Source organism: Rhinopithecus roxellana, chromosome 4 (assembly GCF_007565055.1).
Source record: "Rhinopithecus roxellana isolate Shanxi Qingling chromosome 4, ASM756505v1, whole genome shotgun sequence".
NCBI classification, from domain to species: Eukaryota; Metazoa; Chordata; class Mammalia; order Primates; family Cercopithecidae; genus Rhinopithecus; species Rhinopithecus roxellana.
In genome coordinates, this window is record NC_044552.1 from 41,614,682 (window position 1) to 41,637,058 (window position 22,377).

Sequence of the window (22,377 nt, forward strand, 5' to 3'; positions counted from 1 at the left end):
TTTTCATTTATTTAAATTTTTACCAGGAGGAAATGCAATGCATCAAGCCACTTTCTCTTTGAAAACATAAATGCACAATAATTAGAGACCTAGCGTGCTCTAAGAAGCATGGGATTAGCCCCACAATAATGCGAGCTCACATCTGCAGTCAGTCTAAAAATGTCACACAGGCCTAATTTTGCTTCAATGCAAATGTAATTTGTTTCTTCTCATTTACATGTGGAAATAAATTTGTGACTGTGTTTAACTCATTTGCTATTTAATCTTTAGTGTATCCTTTTCAACTAAGCTACTGGGAAAATAATACACCTGTGCAGGTTGCTACTACTGTAAATTTGTGATTTACAGGTACAAAAGTATTTCAGTATTGCCTAGTGATTTGTATCTTTCTCTAAAACCTCACTTTCTATCTTGTGATTTCTGAACACTTGTGCGAGAAAATCACTCACACCTTAAATTGAGTGTATGCTTAAGTGAATCAGGCTTCTCCCCTCTTCCTTGCCATCTCATTGCCCTAACTGGTCTTCCCGGATTTTATTCTCTTTCTTTAGGTCAACAGCGTTGGAGATGTAGTAATTCTACTATTTCAATATTTATGGACTCCCACCAGTGTTATATTTGTATTGCCTCTGTACTAATCAGTCTTCGTTATTATTTCACTACTTTAATGTTGTTGTCTCCTGCACAAGTGTCTCAATTCTTTTAATTGCACTCACCAATATGTTCCTCACCTTGAAACTAGACTAATACTATTAAATTATAATGAGTTCTCAATGTAGTTGACAGGTTCTTCAAAATTGTGACTTTAAGCAAAACCACACACAACATGTTGATCCTCGAATAACATTTTTTCCTCCTCTGTTTTTTCATTGTAACATTGAAGAGAGAACAAAATTGATTTGTCATATGTTGTTTTGCTTGAAGTCGCAGTTTCCAAGAACCTATGGACAAAGTTAAGTGAGGATTTATTTTATTTTTTTGTTAATCAGCTATATGAAATCTTCAGGAGGCTATTCATTGCTCTCAGATAAAATATGAGCTCCTTTACTGATAATGGCTGCTACTTCTTGATATAATCTCTTCCTAAATCGAGTGCTTATCTTTAATTGTAATTCCTTTTCCCTCTTTGATGAGAAAGCTCCACTTCTCTTACATCCTTAAAGGCATCCAGTGTCACATTCGCCTCAAAATCTTTAGACAGATGCTCTCTCCTGGAACATTTTTCCTTTGGCAATTTTCCCAGGTGATTCAATTTCATCATTTTAGCTTAGATTTTGTTTCCTAGCTTGGATTAAATGTCCTTGCTACATGTCTCATAAACAATTAGACTATTTTGTTGATAGCAATTTGATGATGTTGCTTGTCTAATGATCTGTCTCCTTCACTGAGTTCTTAATTCCTTCCATTGATACCTTATTCCAACTGATTATTGATGAATCTTGGTACTTAGCATATTGCTTTGTACATAGATTGAGCTCAAATATACTTGTTTGAATTATTTTTTAAAACCTTTAGCAAGATTAATAATTTAAATCTATAAAATTAACAAGGTGATTAATATATTTGAAATTGACATGATTATGTAGAACGTTTAATCATGTGGAAGTTGTATTTTATCTTTCTATATGCATATTTGTGTTACATGTCACATATGAATTTATATTTCATAGATTTCTAAAATGTAGAACTGAAATTGCAAAGAGGTAATTTATAATTAAAATTTGATTTCTGCCTGATCTAGACTACCCATTAAGATATTAGACTTACTGTAAAGATTTGATATGAATTAACAAATAAATTATATAATGGCATAACATAATTTAACAGCATTTAATTGATCTTTACAGTACAGTAGAAAATGCCGACATTTTGAATCTCACAAACCTGAATTTTAATCCAACATATACCACTTACCTGCTGGATGAAATTGTACAATAACAAAAATAAAAGTTACTATTTATTGAGTGACTCATATATGTTTACATAGTCATTCAATCTTCAATCTTACCTTGTTAATTAGCTGTACTTCTCCCCAGTGTACCTATTTGAAAGTGGAGATAATTAAATCTCAGGTTGCCTAAGGACATTAAATGAATAACATAACTGACATCCAAAGAACACGTTTTTTTCACTGAACTTATTTACTTTTCTTCTTAAAATTTGAGTTTTATTGTGAGGATTGCAGTTTATTTGTTAATCAAGTAGTAGAGTGATTTGTACAGAGAAAACTTTCAATAATTGGTAGTTACCTTTAAAGAAAATAGGTCAATATATTAAACTCAGAAATCCTTTATGTTTTCTTGCCCTCTGGAACAACAGAATTGATGGACTGACCCCTCCTTTCAGTTACTAGCGTTTTACTTATAATGTTTTCATTACTGCTTTTTGACCTCCTTTTCCCTCTTTATCTGACAACTTCCACCATTCTTACAGAAGTTGATGAAGACTCATTCCAGGTTTGGTCATTTGTACAACAGAATTATATATATATATATGGGAGCTCCCATCCTCTGGATAAAAGGAACATGATTGTCACTGTCAGGCATTTTAAGGCTTATTTTTATATAAAAATATTACATGAAAAATATATTTAAATGATTTTTACTCGTCTATGTTTTAAAGGTGTTTTTTGAAAACTAATCAGAAGAGGAATGCTTAGATCCCAGGAAAATTGAAACCATCTGTAAACGAATCTTGGCTGTGCTGTGTTTCGATTAGATTGAAGCTTGGTGTAAAGAGAAAATACAAAAGACCGCAGTAAGTTGCTGACTTAATTATGTCATGAAACCAGAACTTTTCAAAATCAGGTGACTACATAAAGCTTGACCAGATCACCATATCTTGATCATGTTTTTCTTGGCCTTCTTTCCCAAAGAAGGTCCCCAGCTGCTGGTGACATCTTTGCAGTGTAGGCTCTTATTAAATCTACAGAAAGAGCTAGCATTTTCTATACTATTAAGTAATTTAGGGAAAACTTCACTAACAATGTATGTTTTTTTTTTTTCTGTTTAAAGGAATATTTACAACATTAAAATTCCTCCGTTTCTCCATCAAAGCACATTGTCATCAAAGCTACTTTGGGGACAGAAAAAAAGCCAATTCCATTTCCCAGGAATCCCTAACAACAACTTTGCTTGGAAATTTCCAGCAATACTTGAAACACTATTTTGCAGCAATTCTTTACGATAAACTGTAAAATACAGTTGCCCAAAAATGACTGACAAATCAATTGTCATTTTGAGCCTCATGGTTTTTCACAGTTCTTTTATAAATGGAAAAACATGTAGACGGAAATTGGTGGAAGAATGGCATCCACAACCCTCATCACATGTGGTAAATTGGACACTAACAGAAAACATCTGCTTGGACTTCTACAGAGATTGCTGGTTTTTGGGTGTAAACACTAAAATAGATACTTCAGGCAATCAAGTTGTTCCCCAGATTTGCCCTTTGCAAATTCAATTAGGAGATATCCTTGTAATTTCTTCTGAACCATCTCTTCAATTTCCAGAAATAAATTTGATGAATGTTTCTGAAACATCTTTCATTGGCTGTGTGCAAAATACCACAACGGAAGATCAGTTACTTTTTGGTTGCAGACTAAAAGGAATGCACACTGTTAATTCTAAGTGGTTGAGTGTTGGAACACATTATTTTATCACAGTTATGGCAAGTGGTCCATCACCTTGTTCACTGGGACTTCGACTAAATGTGACAGTGAAACAGCAGTTCTGCCAGGAATCTCTGAGTTCAGAATTTTGCTCTGGTCATGGTAAATGTCTTAGTGAAGCTTGGAGCAAGACATATAGCTGCCATTGCCAGCCTCCATTTTCTGGAAAATACTGCCAGGAACTTGATGCATGTTCTTTTAAACCATGTAAAAATGATGGCAGTTGCATTAATAAAAGAGGAAATTGGGATGAGCAAGGATATGAATGTGTCTGTCACCCACCATTTACAGGTAAGATTGTTTAAAATATATAATTTTAAAATAAACACAACAAATTTATAAATGGTTACTTTACAGAAATCAAACTGCATTTTAAAAATTTTAATAGATTCCTTAGATTTGGCTAAATATAGATTCTGGACATATACAAATCCTATCAGGGATCCTCCAAAATAAGCTTTTTGCTTAATTGAAAGAAGGTTCTTAGAAACATGTTTAATAGTGAAATATCTATATGTATATCTTTCCCAACATCCATTCTTAATGTCTCATACATTAAAACATAAGATTATCAGAATAATATAAAAGCTTTTAGTCACTGAATGAATTCCCAAGATTATGATATTTAGATAAGTGATAACTTGAAAATGATGTATGCATCTGAGTAGAGAGAGTTAAGGAACTATGGTTGAAGGGAAGTCATTGAAGTCGCTTGGCAGAATTGGAGAGGAACAGATAATTGTGATCCAAGAGCAATGTTTTAAATGGATGTTGGTATGGCATCCAAACCTTGATTTATAGCTGGTAGTGACAAGGATGAAAATAAGATGTTATAATTAATAACCAGTTGTGATAAGCTCAATAAGAGGCAATAATCAGGAAAGGTTGTAAAAAGATGTTTGGTGAGTAATGAAGCCAGAGGAAAGACAATCTAAAAAACATGTAAATGATGCTGCCTGAGGCTAAAGCGAGGTTTGAAGGGAATAAAACTCTCTCTACTTGAGAATATACTAGAGGAATCTGGGGTCATCGGAGGAAAGTGAAGAGAAAGATTGAAAAAAATGTAGAGAACATTTAAACCTTGGAAACTTGTGAAAGAATGTAGAGAGTTTGACAGACCTGGCGTGGAGAGTTACAAGTGAAATAAGACCACGATGACCTAACAAACAGAAGTATTTGACACGGCTGATAATAATAGAATAGGAAAAGAGCAGATTGTTATGTATTTTGGTCATAAGAGGAAGGAAGGTTAGAGCAGAGATATTTCTAGAGCAGATCACCTGCAGGGATTTAACTGTAATTGTGTTAGGCAGGCTTTAGGGGGATTCCTCCTCCCATGTGCCTGAGGCTGACTCCACAGGAGCCAAAGGGGCTGTGTGGTAAGATGTAATGGGGTCTGGCACCGAGGCGGCGCACACCTGTAATCCCAGCATTTTGGGAGGCCGTGGTGGGTGGATCACCTGAGGTAAGGAGTTCAAGACCAGCCTGGCCAACATGGTGAAACCCCGTCTCTACAAAAATACAAAAGTTTGCTGTGCATAATGGCGGGTGCCTGTAATCGCAGCTACTCGGGAGGCTGAGGCGGAAGAATACCTTGAACCGGAAGGTGAAGTTTGTAGTTAGCTGAGATCGCGCCATTGCGCTCCAGCGTGGGCAATGAAGCAAGACTCCGTCTAAAAATAAAATAAAATAAAACAACAACAAAAAACGATGTAATAGAAGACCTCACTAAGCCATTGTAGGCTGTAAAATTCACCTAATCCAATCTTTCAAATACTCATTTTGAACTTGATAGCTCAGTACCAAGATCATTATAGAAATTAATACCAATAATAGCCACTGAATATATTGTCTCTATAACGTGGATCAAATTATCATTTGACTGTACTGGCATTGGTGATAGAAGATGCAAGTTATACCTCTGATTTACGCTGGGGTATATCAGGTGATTAAAGTTAAGGCAGACTAGAGAAAATGTGAAAACACTCAAACTGCTGGTTTGGAGTGAATGACAAAGCAATTTAATAGACAGTCTTTAAAGCATCCATTTTCACCCGTCCAAAGAGTTTTAAAGAATATTTGGTTAGAAAATTTCTACCATGTGTCAGAATATTAATTTGCATGTATGCATTCGTAGTTCATGGGATATTATTTTAGTGCTTTTATTATAACTGCATAGAATGGTTTGCTTCTTACTCAAGATTTCCTTCCTTCCTTCCTTCCTTCCTTCCTTCCTTCCTTCCTTCCTTCCTTCCTTCCTTCCTTCCTCTTTCTCTTTCTCTCCTTCTTCCTTCCTTCCTTCCTTCCTTCCTTCCTTCCTTCCTTCCTTCCTTCCTTCCTTCCTTCCTTCCTTCCTTCCTTCCTTCTTCCTCCTTCCTCCTTTTCTTTCTTTCTTTCTTTCTTTCTTTCTTTCTTTCTTTCTTTCTTTCTTTCTTTCTTTCTTTCTTTCTTTCTTTCTTTCTTTCTTCTTTCTTTCTTTCTTTCTTTCTTTCTTTCGTTTTCTTTCTTTGTTTCTTTCTCTTTCTCTTTCTTTCTGCCATAGGTGCTTTAAATCATTAAACTTTGAGCACTATAAAATATCGAAACAATGCTTACTTATTTTTGTAACATTAAGAATACTCCACTTGCCACTTTAGTTATAAATAATTACTTCAATTTTAAAATCAGAGAAGATAATGAATTATGTAGAATTGTGAAAACAATTGAGAATATTCACTGCATTATTTTGTTAGAGCGGTCATAACAAAGTACCATAGACTGGATGGCTAAACTTATTTTCTCACAATTTTAGATGCCAAAAGTCAAAGTTTGGCAGGCATGTTTTCTTCTGAGATCGATTTGATTTGGCCACAGACTGCTATCTTCTTCCTGTGTCTTTACATTGTCATTGCTCTGTATGTATCTGTGTGTAAATGTTCTCCTCTTGAAAGCAGACCAGTCACGTTGGATTAGGACGCATCCTACTGACCTTATTTAACCTTAATTGTGTACTTCTCTAAATATATTGTCTTCAAATATAGATACTCTGTGATACTGAGGGTTGGGACTTCAACATATGAATGTGGTGGGGTTGGGTGGGCACAATTCAGCTCGTAAAACTCCCTAAGTTTTAATTACGGCATGGACTATTGAGCATTATACTGTTAATTTAGTTTTTATGTTTGGAAAACTTTTTGAAACATGATTTTTATTTATATTTTCATTATATTTTCATTATGTTTAGGGTTGCTTGGAGGCAAATGAAGAAAAAAGAGTTCTGCATTAGTCAGGCAAGGATGTCAGTATATAAGGAATTTGAAAGACATCGATGATAATGGCAAAAACTGCTCATAAATTAAATTAAGAGCTTAATTAAACTGAGAAAAAAACATATTGCCAAATTACATGCTGTTGTTTTGTAACAACATTTGTCCACTTGCTATGCCTGGGATTTCCAAAGCACATTCCTCTACTAAGGGTATTATAAGATGATTAAATATGCATAGAATGAGCATATTATGGAAGGCTGTGTTAACTGATGTAGTGGGACCACAATAGTATGTGTAAGTGAGATTTTGAAAATTTACTGTGGCAGCAAGTGCAAAGAAGTGTTGAATTTGCAAGTTTGTGCACATATTCTGAGAATCCAGGCAGCCATTTCTCCTTTTGAATTGTTCCCTTGGCTAGGGTATAAGGCTGAGACACAATACACATTTGAATGTGTCACTTTGTAAATTATCATTGCAATACTAACAGTGTATGTTGAAAAACTGGTACTTTTGTGTATTAATATTATCTACCATGAAAACACAATTAAAATTTTAAAATATTACATAAATAAAATAAAGCTCAAATACCACTAGCCAGAAAAAAATATTTGGATATTATAGTCTGGGGTCAGAAGATAAAAAACTTATGTAAAGTGCCAAAATTAATTTTTATTTCAATTTAAATGCATCATCGTAACATGGTTTCATAACTGAAATTGCATTTATCAGAATTTGATATTTTCATTATTAAAGAATTGAGGGAAAATTGATGGTTATGATATTGATATGCAATGTAAAAAAACTTTTTTTCATTGTTATAGGAAAGAATTGCTCAGAAATAATTGGCCAGTGTCAACCACATGTCTGTTTCCATGGAAACTGCAGCAATATTACTTCAAATAGTTTCATTTGTGAATGTGATGAACAATTTTCAGGTAAAAAATGCATATATATACATACATATACACAAATAACTTTAATTTTGTCTATGTATTTCAAATTAAATGTGAAATATTTCCTTTATTTTTGAAACATACAATTTTAGAAGTTATATATACTGAATACTTTTATGGTAAAGTTTAATAAATCAATTTGGCTAATACAATTAAATCATACTGCTGCTAAATTTTTTATAGCATAAGAAGAATTTGACCAACAGTTCATATGCTTTTCACCATAAAATCACTTACATCTTTCTTTAAACTTGCATTTATGACCAATGAATTTGAAATTGTTCATGTCCTTATTTGGCACTTCTTAACCATGAAATTTTAGATTATGGACATTTTCACTGAACACATGTTGAGGTTTCTGTTAATTTCTAAAAAAGTGTTTGCTAAAGGAAGATATTATTAAATTTCTTTTTGATATACAATATACAGATAAAATATATATATTTTTAAATTATACTTTAAGTTCTGGGTTACATGTGAAGGATGTGCAATTTTGTTACATAGGTATGCATGTGCCATGGTAGTTTGCTCATCCATCAACCCATCACCTATATTAGGTATTTCTCCTAATGTAATCCCTCCCCTAACCCCCGACCCCTGACAGGCCCCAGTGTGTGATGTTCCCCTCCCTGTGTCCATGTGTTCTCATTGTTCACCTCTCACTTATGACTGAGAACATCCAGCATTTGGTTTTCTGATCTTGAGATAGTTTGCTGAGATTGATGGTTTCCAGCTTCATCCATGTCCCTGCAAAGGACATAAAATCGTCCTTTTTTTTTATGACTGAATAGCATTCCATGGTGTATATGTGCCACATTTTCTTAATCCAGTCTATCATTGATGGACATTTGGGTTGGTTCCAAGTCTTTGCTATTATGAATTGTACTGCAATAAACGTTCATGTGCATGTATCTTTATCATAGGATACTTTATAATCCTGTGGGTATATGCCCAGTAATGGGATTGCTGGATCAAATGGTATTTCTAGTTCTGCATCCTTGAGGAATCACCACACTGTCTTCCACAATGGTTGAACTAATTTACACTCCCACAAACAGTGTAAAAGCATTCCTATTTTTCCACAACCTCTCTAGCATCTGTTGTTTCCTGACTTTTTAATGATCACCATTCTAAATGGCATAAGATGGTATCTCGTTGTGGTTTTGATTTACATTTATCTAATGACCAGTGATGATGAGCATGTTTTCATATGTCTGTTGGCTGCATAAATGTATTCTTTTGAGAAGTGTCTATTCATATCCTTTGCTCATTTCTTGATGGGGTTGCTTGCTTTTTTCTTGTAAATTTGTAAGTTATTTATAGATTTTGGATATTAGCCCTTTGTGAGATGAATACATTGCAAAATTTTTCTCCCATTCTCTAGGTTGCCTGTTCACTCTGATGACAATTTTGTTTGCTGTGCAGAAGCTCTTTAGTTTAGTTAGTTTCCATTTGTCAATTCTGGCTTTTTTGTCATTGCTTTTGGTGTTTTAGACATGAGGTCTTTGCCTGTGCCTATGCCTGAATGGTATTCTTCTAGGTTTTTGCCCAGGTTTTCTTCTAGGATTTTTATGATCCTAGGTCTTATGTTTAAGTCTTTGATCCATCTTGAGTTGATTTTTGTGTAAGAAGTAAGGAAGGGGTTCAGTTTCAGTTTTCAGCATGTGGCTAGCCAGTTTTTCCAATACCATTTATAAAATAGGGAATCTTTTCCCCATTGCTTGTTTGCGTCAGGTTTGATGAAGATCAGATGGTGATAGATGTGCAGTGTTATTTCTGAGGACTCTATTCTGTTCCATTGGTCTGTATATCTGTCTTGGTACTAGTACTATACTGTTCTGGTTACTGGAGCCTTGTAGTAAAATTTGAAGTTAGGTAGCTTGATGCCTCCAGCTTTATTCTTCTTGCCCAGGATTGTCCTGGCTATGTGGGCTCTATTTTGGTTCCATATGAAGTTTATAGTAGATTTTTCTAATTCTGTGAAGAAAGTCAGTGGTAGCTCGATGGGGATAACATTGAATCTATACTTTGGGCAGTAAGGCCATTTTCATGATATTGATTCTTCCTATCCATGAGCATGGAATGTTTCTCCATTTGTTTGTGTCCTCTCTTATTTCCTTGAGCAGTGGTTTTAGTTCTCCTTGAAGAGTTCCTTCACAAAATGAAGGCAGAAATAAAGATGTTCTTTGAAACCAGTAAGAACAAAGACACAGCGTACCAGAATCGCTGGGACACATTTAAAGCAGTGTGTAGAGGGAAATTTATAGCACTAAATGGCCATAAGAGAAACCAGGAAAGATCTAAAATCGACACCCTAACATCACAGTTAAAAGAACTAGAGGAGCAAGAGCAAACACGTTCAAAAGCTAGCAGAAGGCAAAAAATAACTAAGATCAGAGGAGAACTGAAGGAGATAGAGACACAAAAATCCCTTCAAAAAATCAATGAATTCAGGAGCTGTTTTTTTTTTTTTTTTGAGAAGATCAACAAAATTGATAGAACGCTAAACAGATTACTAAAGAAGAAAAGAGAGAAGAATTAAATAGATGAAATAAAAAATGATAAAGGGGGTATTACCACCGATCTCACAGAAATGCAAACTACTGTCAGAGAATACTATAAACATCTCCATGCAAATAAACTGGAAAATATAGAAGAAATGGATAAATTCCTGGACACATACACTCTCCCAAGACTAAACCAGGAAGAAGTTGAATCTCTGAATAGACCAATAACAGGTTCTGAAATTGAGGCAATAATTAACAGTCTACCAACCAAAAAAAGTCCAGGACCAGATGGATTCACAGCCGAATTCTACCAGAGATACAAAGAGGAGCTGGTACCACTCCTTCTGAAACTATTCCAATCAATACAAAAAGAGGGAGTCTTCCCTAACTCATTTTATGAGGCCAGCATCATCCTGATACCAAAGTCTGACAGAGACACAACATCAGTATCCCTGATGAACATTAATGTGAAAATCTTCAATAAAATATTGGCAAAGCGGACATCAAAAAGCTTGTCTACCACGATCAAGTCAGCTTCATACCTGAGATGCAAGGCTGGTTCAACATATGCAGATCAATAAACGTCATCCATCACGTAAACAGAACCAACGACAAAAACCACATGATTATCTCAATAGATGCAGAAAAGGCCTTTGACAAAATTCAACAGCCTTTCATGCTAAAAACTCGCAATAATCTAGGTATCGATGGAACATCTCAAAATAATAAGAGCTATTTATGACAAACCCACAGTCAATATCATACTGAATGGGCAAAAACTAGAAGCATTCCCTTTGAAAACTGGCACAAGACAGGGATATCCTCTCTCACCACTCCTATTCAGCATAGTGTTGGAAGTCCTGGCCAGGGCAGTCAGGCAAGAAAAAGAAATAAAGGATATACAAACAGGAATAAAGGAAGTCAAATTGTCTCAGTTTGCAGATGACATGATTGTATATTTAGAAAACCCCATCAACTTAGCCCAAAATCTCCTTAAGCTGATAAGCAACTTCAGCAAAATCTCAGAAAACAAAATCCATTTGCAAAAATCACAAGCATTCCTATACACCAATAACAGACAAACAGCCAAATCATGAGTGAACTCTCATTCACATTTGCTACTAAGAGAATAAAATATCTAGGAATCCAACTTGCAAGGGATGTGAAGGACCTCCTCAAGGATGAAATATTTTTAAAGAGTTCTATATTTTACTTATTCAAAATCAGTTTGTTGGATAACATTTTCCAAGATAATCATGAAGTAAATGATTTCTATTTATTATTCTTTAGAATGTTTGGCTAAATTTAGATGCTGCAAAGTTGTCAACCCTCTCAATTTATTTCCATTATGCTCTAGTATGTAAGTTTATCCTTGAAATTTAGGAGCCCCCCTCAAATGCTTCCCACAAATCCACCTATCCAAAGCACTGTTATAATATTTAAAATCTTGTATACTTTTGAAATCTTATTAAATTTGCTAAATGTCTTTCTTGAGTCATGGAGAAATAAACTTCAGTGTTTTATTTAAAAAGTGCAACTCACTGTAATGTTCAAAAACTGATTTCTTTGGTACTTAAATTATTTTAACTGTTTAACTAAATTTTTGAAACTGATTTGAGCAAGATGCAGCTAAATGTAGAGCATTCTATTACTAAAATGTCAAAGCTTCTCTGCACCCTTAGATTCATTTTCAAAGTCATTCTTTGGAGACTTAAACATTTCTAAAATTTGAATGTTGATGAAAAGAAGCAAGAAAAAAGCACATTATGCCATGTTACACTTTTTTCAATAGTAGTTTTGTCATGACAAATTAGTTCTGTTACTCTGAGTATTTAAAATTATTTGTGAATTTTGCAATTACAGTTTTTATTTTAGTTGTGTGAATATCATGACCGATTTGTAACAAAATATGAACTATGTGTGAACTACAATACATTTCCTATATTTTCTGCTCCATACTTTTCTATATTTGATCAAAAAAATGTATTATGCCACATACTTAACAAAATGTGTATTTAAAATTTCACCACAGGAACCAATATCTTTAGTTTTGAATATGTCTTGCAGAATTCACAAATTCCCAGTAGCACTACCAATGCTGTCAGATGTCTTGCCTTTGACAGAATAAACTTGCAAAACTTTATTTTAATGTAATGAATTGGAGGGAAAAAGCAAACCGTTATTGGAATTAACTGATTATCAATTTGAAGTTTCTGCTTTTATTAATATAGTTCTCATTTTTTAAAAAAAATTATTTATTTATTTATTTATTTATTTTCAGACAGAGTCTCACTGTTTCACCGAGGTTGGAGTGCAGTGGTGAATCTCGGCTCACTGCAACCTCCGCCTCCCAAGCTCCAGTGAGTCTCCTGCCTTAGGCTCCCAAGTAGCTGGAATTATAGGCGCATGCCACCACAGCCGGCTAATTTTGTATTTTTAGTAGTGACAGGATTTTGCCATGTTGGCCAGGCTGATCTTGAACTTTAGGCCTCAAGTTATCCACTTGCCTTGGCCTCCCAAAGTGGTGAAATTACAGGATGAGCCACCACGCCCAGCTCAAGCTGGCATTTTTTAACTGTAAATGAAATTATCTACTAGCTGAGCTGACACTTTGACAACTATCACTTTACTTTTTGCATGCACACAGGAACCTGCAATAAAAAATGAGAAAAATAATTTTGGGACAGTCATTTGATCTAAATGAAAAGCCGTGCTTCACAGAGTGATCTGTAAGAAGACCTTCTGCTTATGCCCCTAAATCATCATCAGAAGACAGTCTTCTAAAATATTTACTAACATTTTAAAAAGTAGATGCTTATGATTACTCAACTAATGTATACATTCTGGTTTCTGTACAGTCAGTAATGTCACTAATAACCTACAGTGGATCATTAATAATGACACAATCTAGGGGCAACTACATATTCATCATCAATTTTCTAGGGAAACAAATTTGAAGCTTAATTTTATTAAAAAGTAAGTATTAATTGTAGAATAAGAAATGCTCATCAGTGCATAGTAAAATATGTAAATAGTTGTAGATTTATAACAAGGGCTGGCAAATTTTTCTGTAAAGGGTTAGATAGTAAATATTTTAGACTTCTTGAGCCATATGGTCTCTATCATAGTGATTCAACTCTGCTATTGAAGCATGAACTGCAGCCACAGACAAACATAACTGTGAATTTCACTATATCAATAAAACTTTCTTTACAAAAGTAGGTGGAAGGTCTTATTCATCTTACAGCTATAGTTACCACTGTTTTTACCATACAATAATTGACCAAACCTCTATAGCAATAAAATACAGGCAATTATCTATAAACCCTATGACAAAACTAGTATCCTCAATTTTCCTCTCATATATAACATAGACATAACTCATAATTTCCTGTGGTTCCTACTGACCAAGCTCACTGGCAGTCCAGAAGCATTGTGCTGGAAGAGTAGCATTATTAGTAACCTTCTCAGCATACCAACTGAAATAAGGAGGAATTACCTACTTTTGTCTGCTTGGGTCTTCAGAGTCCTACAAGCTGTCTTTGAATGATTGATACAATAAAATTTGCGTCTGGAAAGCATTGCAAAAGAGAGGTGGGATATCACTGGTTATATTACCATATTATCCTCATGTGAAAAATAATTTTCTGCTTTTATATAACTCTATATCTCACACTCTTGGAAAAGAAGTGGCAGAATATAAAATACCAAGTGGTGATTTATCAAACCCATCCCTATTTGTTTTAGTGCAACCATAAATAATAGCACTTGGTTAAAACATCCAGGACAAATGGCATTTTAATATTTGTAGAGATCCGAGATACTTCAGCAATATGCTATCTTCTACCCCATGAGCATAAACTGGTGCTATCCTGTGCAAACTAGAATGATTACCCTGTGAAGGTTTGGTAACTATAGTAGGTTTTTGTTTCTTTTGTTTTTGTTTTTGTTTTGTTTTTTGCAACATTTTGAGATCTACACACTGTGCCAAAAGTGTATAGGAAGCATCACATTTAAAAGATGTATAAAATATGTCTATGTCTATCCATTAGTTATGGCTTAACTGTGCCCCCATCTTGAATTCCCACGTGTTATGGGAGGGATCTGGTAGGAAGTAATTGAATCATGGGGGCACGTCTTTCCCGTGCTGTTCTCATGATAGTGAATAAGTCTCATGAGATCCGATGGTTTTAAAAAAACGAGTTCCCCTGCGCAAGCTCTCCGTCTTTGCTTGCTGTCATCCATGTAAGATGTGACTTGCTTCTCCTTGCCTTCCACCACAATTGTGAGGCTTCCACAGCCACGTGGAACTGTAGGTCCATTAAACCTCTTTCTTTTGCAAATTGCCCATTCTCAGGTATGTCTTCATCAACAGCATGAAAACAAACTAATACACCATCTATCTCTATATTTCATACATATTTTCTTATATTTTATTATTGGTTTCTTAAAAACTTCAGAAACCAGTATATGTATATTTTTCCACCATGATCAACTGTGCATATTAATATATATTACTGGATATATGAAACTAGATTCATAATCAATATCATGTTCCAATGAGCCATAGTAAAACTACAGAAAATTAATATTTTTAATGCCTTATCAACCAGTGATTATTATAAAATTAGCCTTTATGTCAAGTTCTCATTTCTCTTGAATTTCATTCCAAACAGAATTTTGGAATTCATATCATTTGGAATATTATAGTTGTCATACCTACAGCAGTTTAATAACCCACATCTAATGCATCCAGACTGCAAATAAGTATGGTGTAGAGTATTCCAATACTATTTCAAAACTAAAGAGCCCTTAGAAAACCAAATTCTTGATTTTTCAGGTATCTCCAATATTGTGAAATAGAGTATAAGAATCATTAGCCATAGGTCAAACTTCAATTTCAAACATTACAAAAGTAAAATTAAGAATTAAAATCTAATAGAAAATCACATGAAAATGTATTCTTAATTGTAATCCCAAATTTGAAACATTATGTAAGATTTATGCATCCATTAGAAAGTGATTTATTCAAATTTTATAACTATAAGATTTATTGCTAAATTTTTAAATGTATATTTTTGATCAATGCAAGGACATGCCAAAATTATTATGCTATACATTATTAGATAATGACACATTTTCAGATGTGAATTTGATATAGAAACAGGTGATTGTCAGAAAATAAACTGTTTTTAGTTTGACTAAATTAAAGCTACTATAAACAAATTTAGTTTCAAGATAGGAATGTTGATTTGTAAGGATGTTGGGATGTTTGAACCCAAGATGAGTGATGTTAAAAAGGTTTTGCAATGGCATTCAGTGATGGTAACTTCAGCTACCATTTTGGGCATATAACAAGAGATCCAACCTGACTAGTAGAGAATAGTGTAAGACATTCAGTTAGCAGTTTAAATCAGAGGGTAGACAGAACATTTTCCAATGTAAAGTACATATTTCTCCATTTGCATAATCCTCACCAGTGGGTAGAATTTATGAAGAATAGAATTTTATTCATTGTAAGAAAAGCAGGCAGGAGCTAAATCAGATATAACTTTTTTCATTATTAATAATTGAACTTTAATCCTATTTTGAAACTCAATTCTGATAGAGGTTGGAAAATTAATCTCTGTCAATTTAACCCTATCTCTAACATAACCCCCTGCCATGTAGAGAATTGAACTAGTCCTTGCTCTCATAAGTGGAATTTTAAAAAATGATGGAGTTACATGAGCTGATAAGCATACATGTGTAGTCAATGTTAAGGCTTAGTATTTATAAAATTTGGAATGATAATTAATGTCAAATGTTTAACACATTTAATAATGTAAATAATTTTTTAGGCATTGAATAGGTAGGAGTTTATATAAGTTTGTTCTGGGTTGCTATTAGTTTTACATTGTCAAACTTCATTTTGTAGCATTTTTCTTCTTGATTCTCTAGTCACTATGATAATTACTAGCATTGATAGTGACTGTTCTTTCCAAACACAGTATAATCCACAATAACACAACATTTAAAAGCAGAGGCTCTGTATCGATTACTAACATGAACAATTTCCTTTGCTACCATATTCCATCCAGATAAAGAACTGAATCTTCCTCTGAACCTTCCAATTAATTTCTTCCATTGTGATGAATCCTCCATAGATTTATTGGCAAAACATTATTTCCAAGTGTTCTCCATCCTACTATAAATTTTCTCAAAATAGTTTATGTGTCTACCAACAAGGTTGTGTATACTAAGAACTTAATAAATAGTAATTACTGATAATTATGAGATCTCAAGATGCTAATGAAACTTTATTGCTTGTATTGAGAAATGAGAGTGTAAATTGATTATAAAATGAAAAGACCTGAATGCTCAATAAAGCATATAATTTAGCTAAAGTTATTAAACAGATATACATATCTACCAATTTGAATTACTTTTTATTGTTCAATGTATAGAACACTTATTTTTTCCTTTAGACTTTTTTTGGTTGACACTTAATAATTACATTTATAGGATACAGTGATATTTTGATATATCTATACAATATGTAAGGATGAAATCAGAGTAATTAATATATCCATCACTTCAAACATTTATCATTTCTTTGTGTTGTGAACATTCAGAATACTCCCTTCTAGCTTTTTGAAAATATATAGTAAATTACGGTTAACCACATTCACCTTACAGTGTTGTAGAACACCATGAATCATTCCTTCTATCTAACTATAATTTTGTATCCATTAACCAAACTGTCCCCATCCTCCTTTTCTCTACCCTTCCCAGCATCTAATACTCACAATTTTACTCACTACTTCCATGAGCTCAAATTTTATTTAGTTCACCCTTATGAGTGAGAACACGCAGTGTTTCTCTTTCTGAGCCTGACTTATTTCGCTTAATATAATATCCTATAGGTTTATCCATGTTGCCAGGAATGACAGGATTCCATTCTTTTTATGACCGAATAGCATATCATTGTGTATATAGACCACATTTTCTTTATCCAAGCATCTCTCGATGGACATCTAGGTGGATTCCATATATTGACTATTATGAATAATGCTATAATAAATATGGGGGTTCAGCTATCCCTTCGGTATACTAATTTCATGTCCTTTGGTTATTTTTAACTACTATTTAATATGCACCTTTCTTTTTTTTATCAGAAAGTCCATAAAGTAGTAAATAAAATAGTTAATCTCATCTCTATTTTACCATTTGAGGAAATGGCAGAAATATAATATGGAATTATTTGAGTCCAATGATTTGATCTTAAACCAATATAATATTTTGCTTCTCTGGTTTATTCATGAAAATGTCAACGAGATATTTAATAATGTGGTATTATCTGTGTATATTCATATAAGGCCCATAATATCCTGTAGTCATTGAAAGCCATTATGGTTCATTCACTCTGCCATTTTTAAGTTGTCTTTTTATTAGTGATATGTAGAAAAGCTGTATATGTCCTGGATAGAAGTCACTTGTCATGTATGCATATCATACAAATAATTTTTTCCTGACTCTGACTTACCTTTTAATCAATTAATTAATTAATTTGAGATGGACTCTTGCTCTGTCACCAGGCTGGAGTGCAGTGGCATGATCTCAGCTCACTTCAACCTGTGCCTCCTGCTTTCAAGCGATTCTCCTGCCTCAGCCTCCCAAGTAGCTGGGACTACAGGCATGTGCCACCAGGCCCAACTAATTTTTGTTGTTGTTGTTGTATTTTTAGTAGAGACAGGATTTCACCATGCTGGCTAGGATGGTCTCAATCTCCTGACCTCGTGATCCACCCGCCTTGGACTCCCCAAGTGCTAGGATTACAGGCGGGAGCCACCACCGCATCCAGCCTACTTAAAATTTTTTTTCCATGTACTTTGATGAGCAAAAGTTTTCAATGTTAATAAAATAAATTCATCATTTAAAAACACATTTTGTATGTTTTTTGCCTTCTTTAGGAAACATTTGCATATTCCAAAATCCCAAAGAATTTCTCCAATGTGTTCTTCTAGAAGACTTACAGTTTTAGCCTTCTGTTTAGATTTATAATCCACTCAGTTAATTTTTGCATTTCATAGAAGGTTGGTTCGATTTTTTAATATATAGAAATACAGTTCAGCACCATGTGGCACTTTTCTTTTACCCATAGATTTGCTTGGCATCTTATCATAAATAAATTAAACATATATGTGTATATGTCTAGTTCTGTAATCTCTATTCTATTCTATTGGTCTATTTTTCTTTCCTTAGCCAATACTACTGTTTCTTGATTAGTGTGTATTTATATCAAAACTTGAGGTTCTATAAAACAAATCCTCCAGTTTCTTAGTCTTTATTGAGATTGTTCTGACTATTCTAGATCCTTTGCATATACATATAAGTCTTAGAATCCACTTGTCAATTTATTTTAAAACTTCTACCAGAATTTTAATTCAACCTTTTTAATATTTGCCAAATATATGCCAAGGAGTTATTTGCCAAAATATCTCTTTCCTTTCCTTGTACAGTTACATATATGGTAGACTCAAAATTCTCCTACTGGTCACTGAGACTCTGTTCATTTTAGTTCAGCCATTTGTGGTCCTCTCACTGTTCTTCAGATTAGGTGATTTCTTTGGATAAATGTTTGAGTTTACTCATGCATTCTATTTTTGCCTGGTTTTGTTCATTCTTAAAGGACTTTGTGCAGATTTCCGTGTGTTTTTATACATAATTTTTGTAGTTTTCAGTGACAGAGTTCATCTGAAAAAAGCTATGCCACCAACAGAATAGCAAATTTCAATGTGGCTTTCTCTCTCTCTTTTTCTTTTTAATTTTCAGAACTTTTCTGTGTTTTCAGTGAAACAAGCAATTCTTCAGTGATTCTAAACAGGCCCTTTCAAGTAGAAACAGTAATTTGGGACATTTAACTAAAATCAATTATGTATAATTAGTCATAAAGATCAATTTCTTGTAAAGTGGTCCTGACTTCACTATAATTTGGTAATTGTTTAAAAATGAAATTCACTAATATAAATGAGGAAACCAGTAAATGGAGCACTGTCAAGAGGGTGAATTTAAGGGGAAAGAGAATTAAGTAGCATTTTTCATGTGCTTTTCTTAAGACTAAATGAACCAATTCATGTAAAATACTTGGTAAGCATTTAATTAACTTTAGCTTTTGCTACTTTTGTTATTGTTTGGCATAACAACTTCTCAGTCAATTTTTTTCCACCATTTTGTGAATACAGTCGAATTCAGTATCCTTTTTATGGCATTCAGGTGTTTATGTAATTTATGTCTATCTACTTTTATAAGCATTTTTCAATATTTTCTTAACCAATCATTTGCTCTAATCAACTAGTCTTAGTGATTGTATTATGAACAAGACATATACACTCATGTTTTCTCTGCTGTCACTCATATTTTATATCTTCTCTAGAATAAAATCTCTCTTCTTCTCCTTCACTTCTGCAAATATCCACTTCCTTTACTCCTCCTACTGATTTGCAAAGTTCTTGACAGCAAAGCATATGATCGATTCAAATTTACGGCCCTGTTTTCTAGCACATATAAGGTATTGAATAAATGTTTGAAAATGAGGAGAGTACAAGATTTGGGGATGTTCTTAATCTTAAAAGAAGTTCAAAGTATTATCATTCTCTTATGACAGACATATTTGAAAATAGGTATGACATAATTTTTTTAGTCTGAAATCACAGAGTTATATTTGAGTATTGTACATTCTTACTGCCGTGTGTAGAACAAAAAGAATCACAGCTTTCTCTCCATGTTTTATTAACACAGAGAAAAAAAGATTGAAAAATATATCGTTTCTCAAAAATGAAATGTATGATTTGCTACAAATGGCCATATGGAAAATGTGATACCTGCTTATTTTTGACTCAGAGTGTATTTAATTTTTATACTAACTGAAAATTACATGATTGCTTTCTTTGTTTTAAAAGTGAAAAAAAATGTAATAACTGCTTTTAGTCTTGTAGTATTGAATGCATCAATTGGCTCCCCTTGTAGAATGTTGAATTGGCTATCACTGGTGACAGATGTTCTATACATCGCAGTAATACTCCTTATATAATTGTGATAATTTTCCACTTCTAATTTGTCATTTTTAGTGATTTAAAAATCACTTGATGGCTGCCTGAAAAATGACTGACGTTTTTCCTATATTAAGTAATTTCTGCTGGTAAAGTGCAAGTCTTTTAATGAGTTCTTGAATTCTGTTAAAGTCTGCATATTTTCATTCTTTGTTCAACTAAACAGGTGTGACAATTTATAGAACTCCATGTAGAAACATCTCTCTAATTATTCCATCTTGGGACTTAGACATGTGTTTTATGAGGAAATGCCATAAGCTTATTTTTTAGATACAGGAACATTTCTGAACATATGGCTTCAACTTTTATTTAGTACAAAAACTTGAAAATGAAAATCTAGAAAGTTAAATTTACAAGGCATTTTACCTTTTCTCTGTGGGTAACCTTATTATTGTATCTTGTCTGTGATAGTGATATTACAGTTTCAGAAGCTGGCTATAAAAGCACAATACCATAATTATTAAAGTGTCATCATCTTTTCAATAGATATCATACTGGATTTCTTAGAATGTTGATTTGATTCGTGTGAATAAAAATTCTAAATTTTTACAACCTACTACATCATGTTCAGGCTTACTTTAATAACCCAATCAAATTCTTATTGTATAGGTTTAAAAGCAATTTTAGGTTGGGCACTGTGGCTCATGCCTGTAATCCCAGCACTTTGGGAGACCAAGGCAGGTGGATCACAAGGTCAAGAGATCGAGACCATCCTGGCCAACATGGTAAAACCCCGTCTCTACTAAAAATATAAAAATTAACTGGGCCTGGTGGCACGTCCCTATGTTCCCAGCTACTCAGGAGAGTGAGGCAGGAGAATCACTTGATCCTGGTAGGTGGAGGTTGCAGTGAGCCGAGATCGCACCACTGCACTTCAGCCTGGCGACACAGTGAGACTTTGTCTCAAAAAATAAATAAATAAATAAAATAAAATAAAATAAAATAAAATAAAATAAATTAAAATAAAAAGCAATTTTAGAAATGACTTGTAAGAAATGAATGTTTCCTGATTCAAGATAAAGATTTGGACATGATTAATACATTTTGAACTCAAATATATTTCACATTTCAGGGGAATTTTCCATCAAGCTTAAAAGCAAATTTAAAAATATTCTGAGATAGTGAATTAAATTAAGATGTACATATAAATATCTTGATGAGCAATCAATTTTGTAAATTTGGGGAAAAAATGTAATTTCTTTTTCTGTCTTTGATGCATTAGATTTTGTTTTATTGGTATTTGTTAGTCTATCTCTGGTAGACCAACTCTGATGGCAGGGTATACTTGAAATAACTTTTATGGAACATCTTTAACGGAGTTTATTCTATTTGATAAAACGAATATCATGCATCATGGCAGATGAACCCACCATTTGTCGTTTAGGACCCAAGGTTTCACTTCAGGCACAGGGTCGCAAAAAACTGATTTCTCCAATTTAATCATGCCTTTTTTTGGCAAGTTAAGAGAGTAATCCTCATATTTTCTCCCTGACAAAATTTTATTTAAATAATTGCTCTTAACAGGTGTTATACTTGTATAATGAAGAATATCATTGAGATAGTGAGAAATACAGAGTGAACATCACTTTTGGCTTACTGAAATCATGTAATCAGTTCTGTAATATTCCTTATTTATTATTTTCTGAGTCTAAGATTTTAAAAATGGAATAAATTTAATTACTCCATGAAGAGAAAGCTGGGAAAAGTTCTATGTCTCTCTTTCTCTCTCTCTCTCTCTCTCTCTCTGTGTGTGTGTCTGTCAGGGGGTATAAAAATTAATAAAATGAGTATATACTTTAGGTAAGGTAAACAACGTATGTCAGATGATTTTTATTTCAGTTAATTTAAAATAGTTATTGACCAACGACTTTCTGATTAAATCTCAGATGTTAATTTTAAAATGGTGCC

At 33.5% G+C, this 22,377-nt stretch overlaps 1 protein-coding gene across 4 annotated transcripts in view; it reads left to right on the plus strand.

Annotated features, from left to right (window-relative positions):
• Window positions 1-2,622: 2,622 nt before the first annotated feature.
• EYS (eyes shut homolog) overlaps window positions 2,623-22,377 on the plus strand; it is a 1,930,870-nt gene continuing 1,911,115 nt past the window's right edge. For 3 of the 4 annotated variants that reach the window (XM_030928557.1, XM_030928558.1, XM_030928559.1), the window contains exons 1-2: window positions 3,214-3,961; window positions 7,740-7,853. In XM_030928557.1, coding sequence (XP_030784417.1) covers window positions 3,214-3,961; window positions 7,740-7,853 — 862 coding nt within the window. Of the gene's footprint in view, window positions 2,758-3,014; window positions 3,962-7,739; window positions 7,854-22,377 lie in introns of those variants that run through there. The other variant, XM_030928560.1, reaches the window with a different exon arrangement.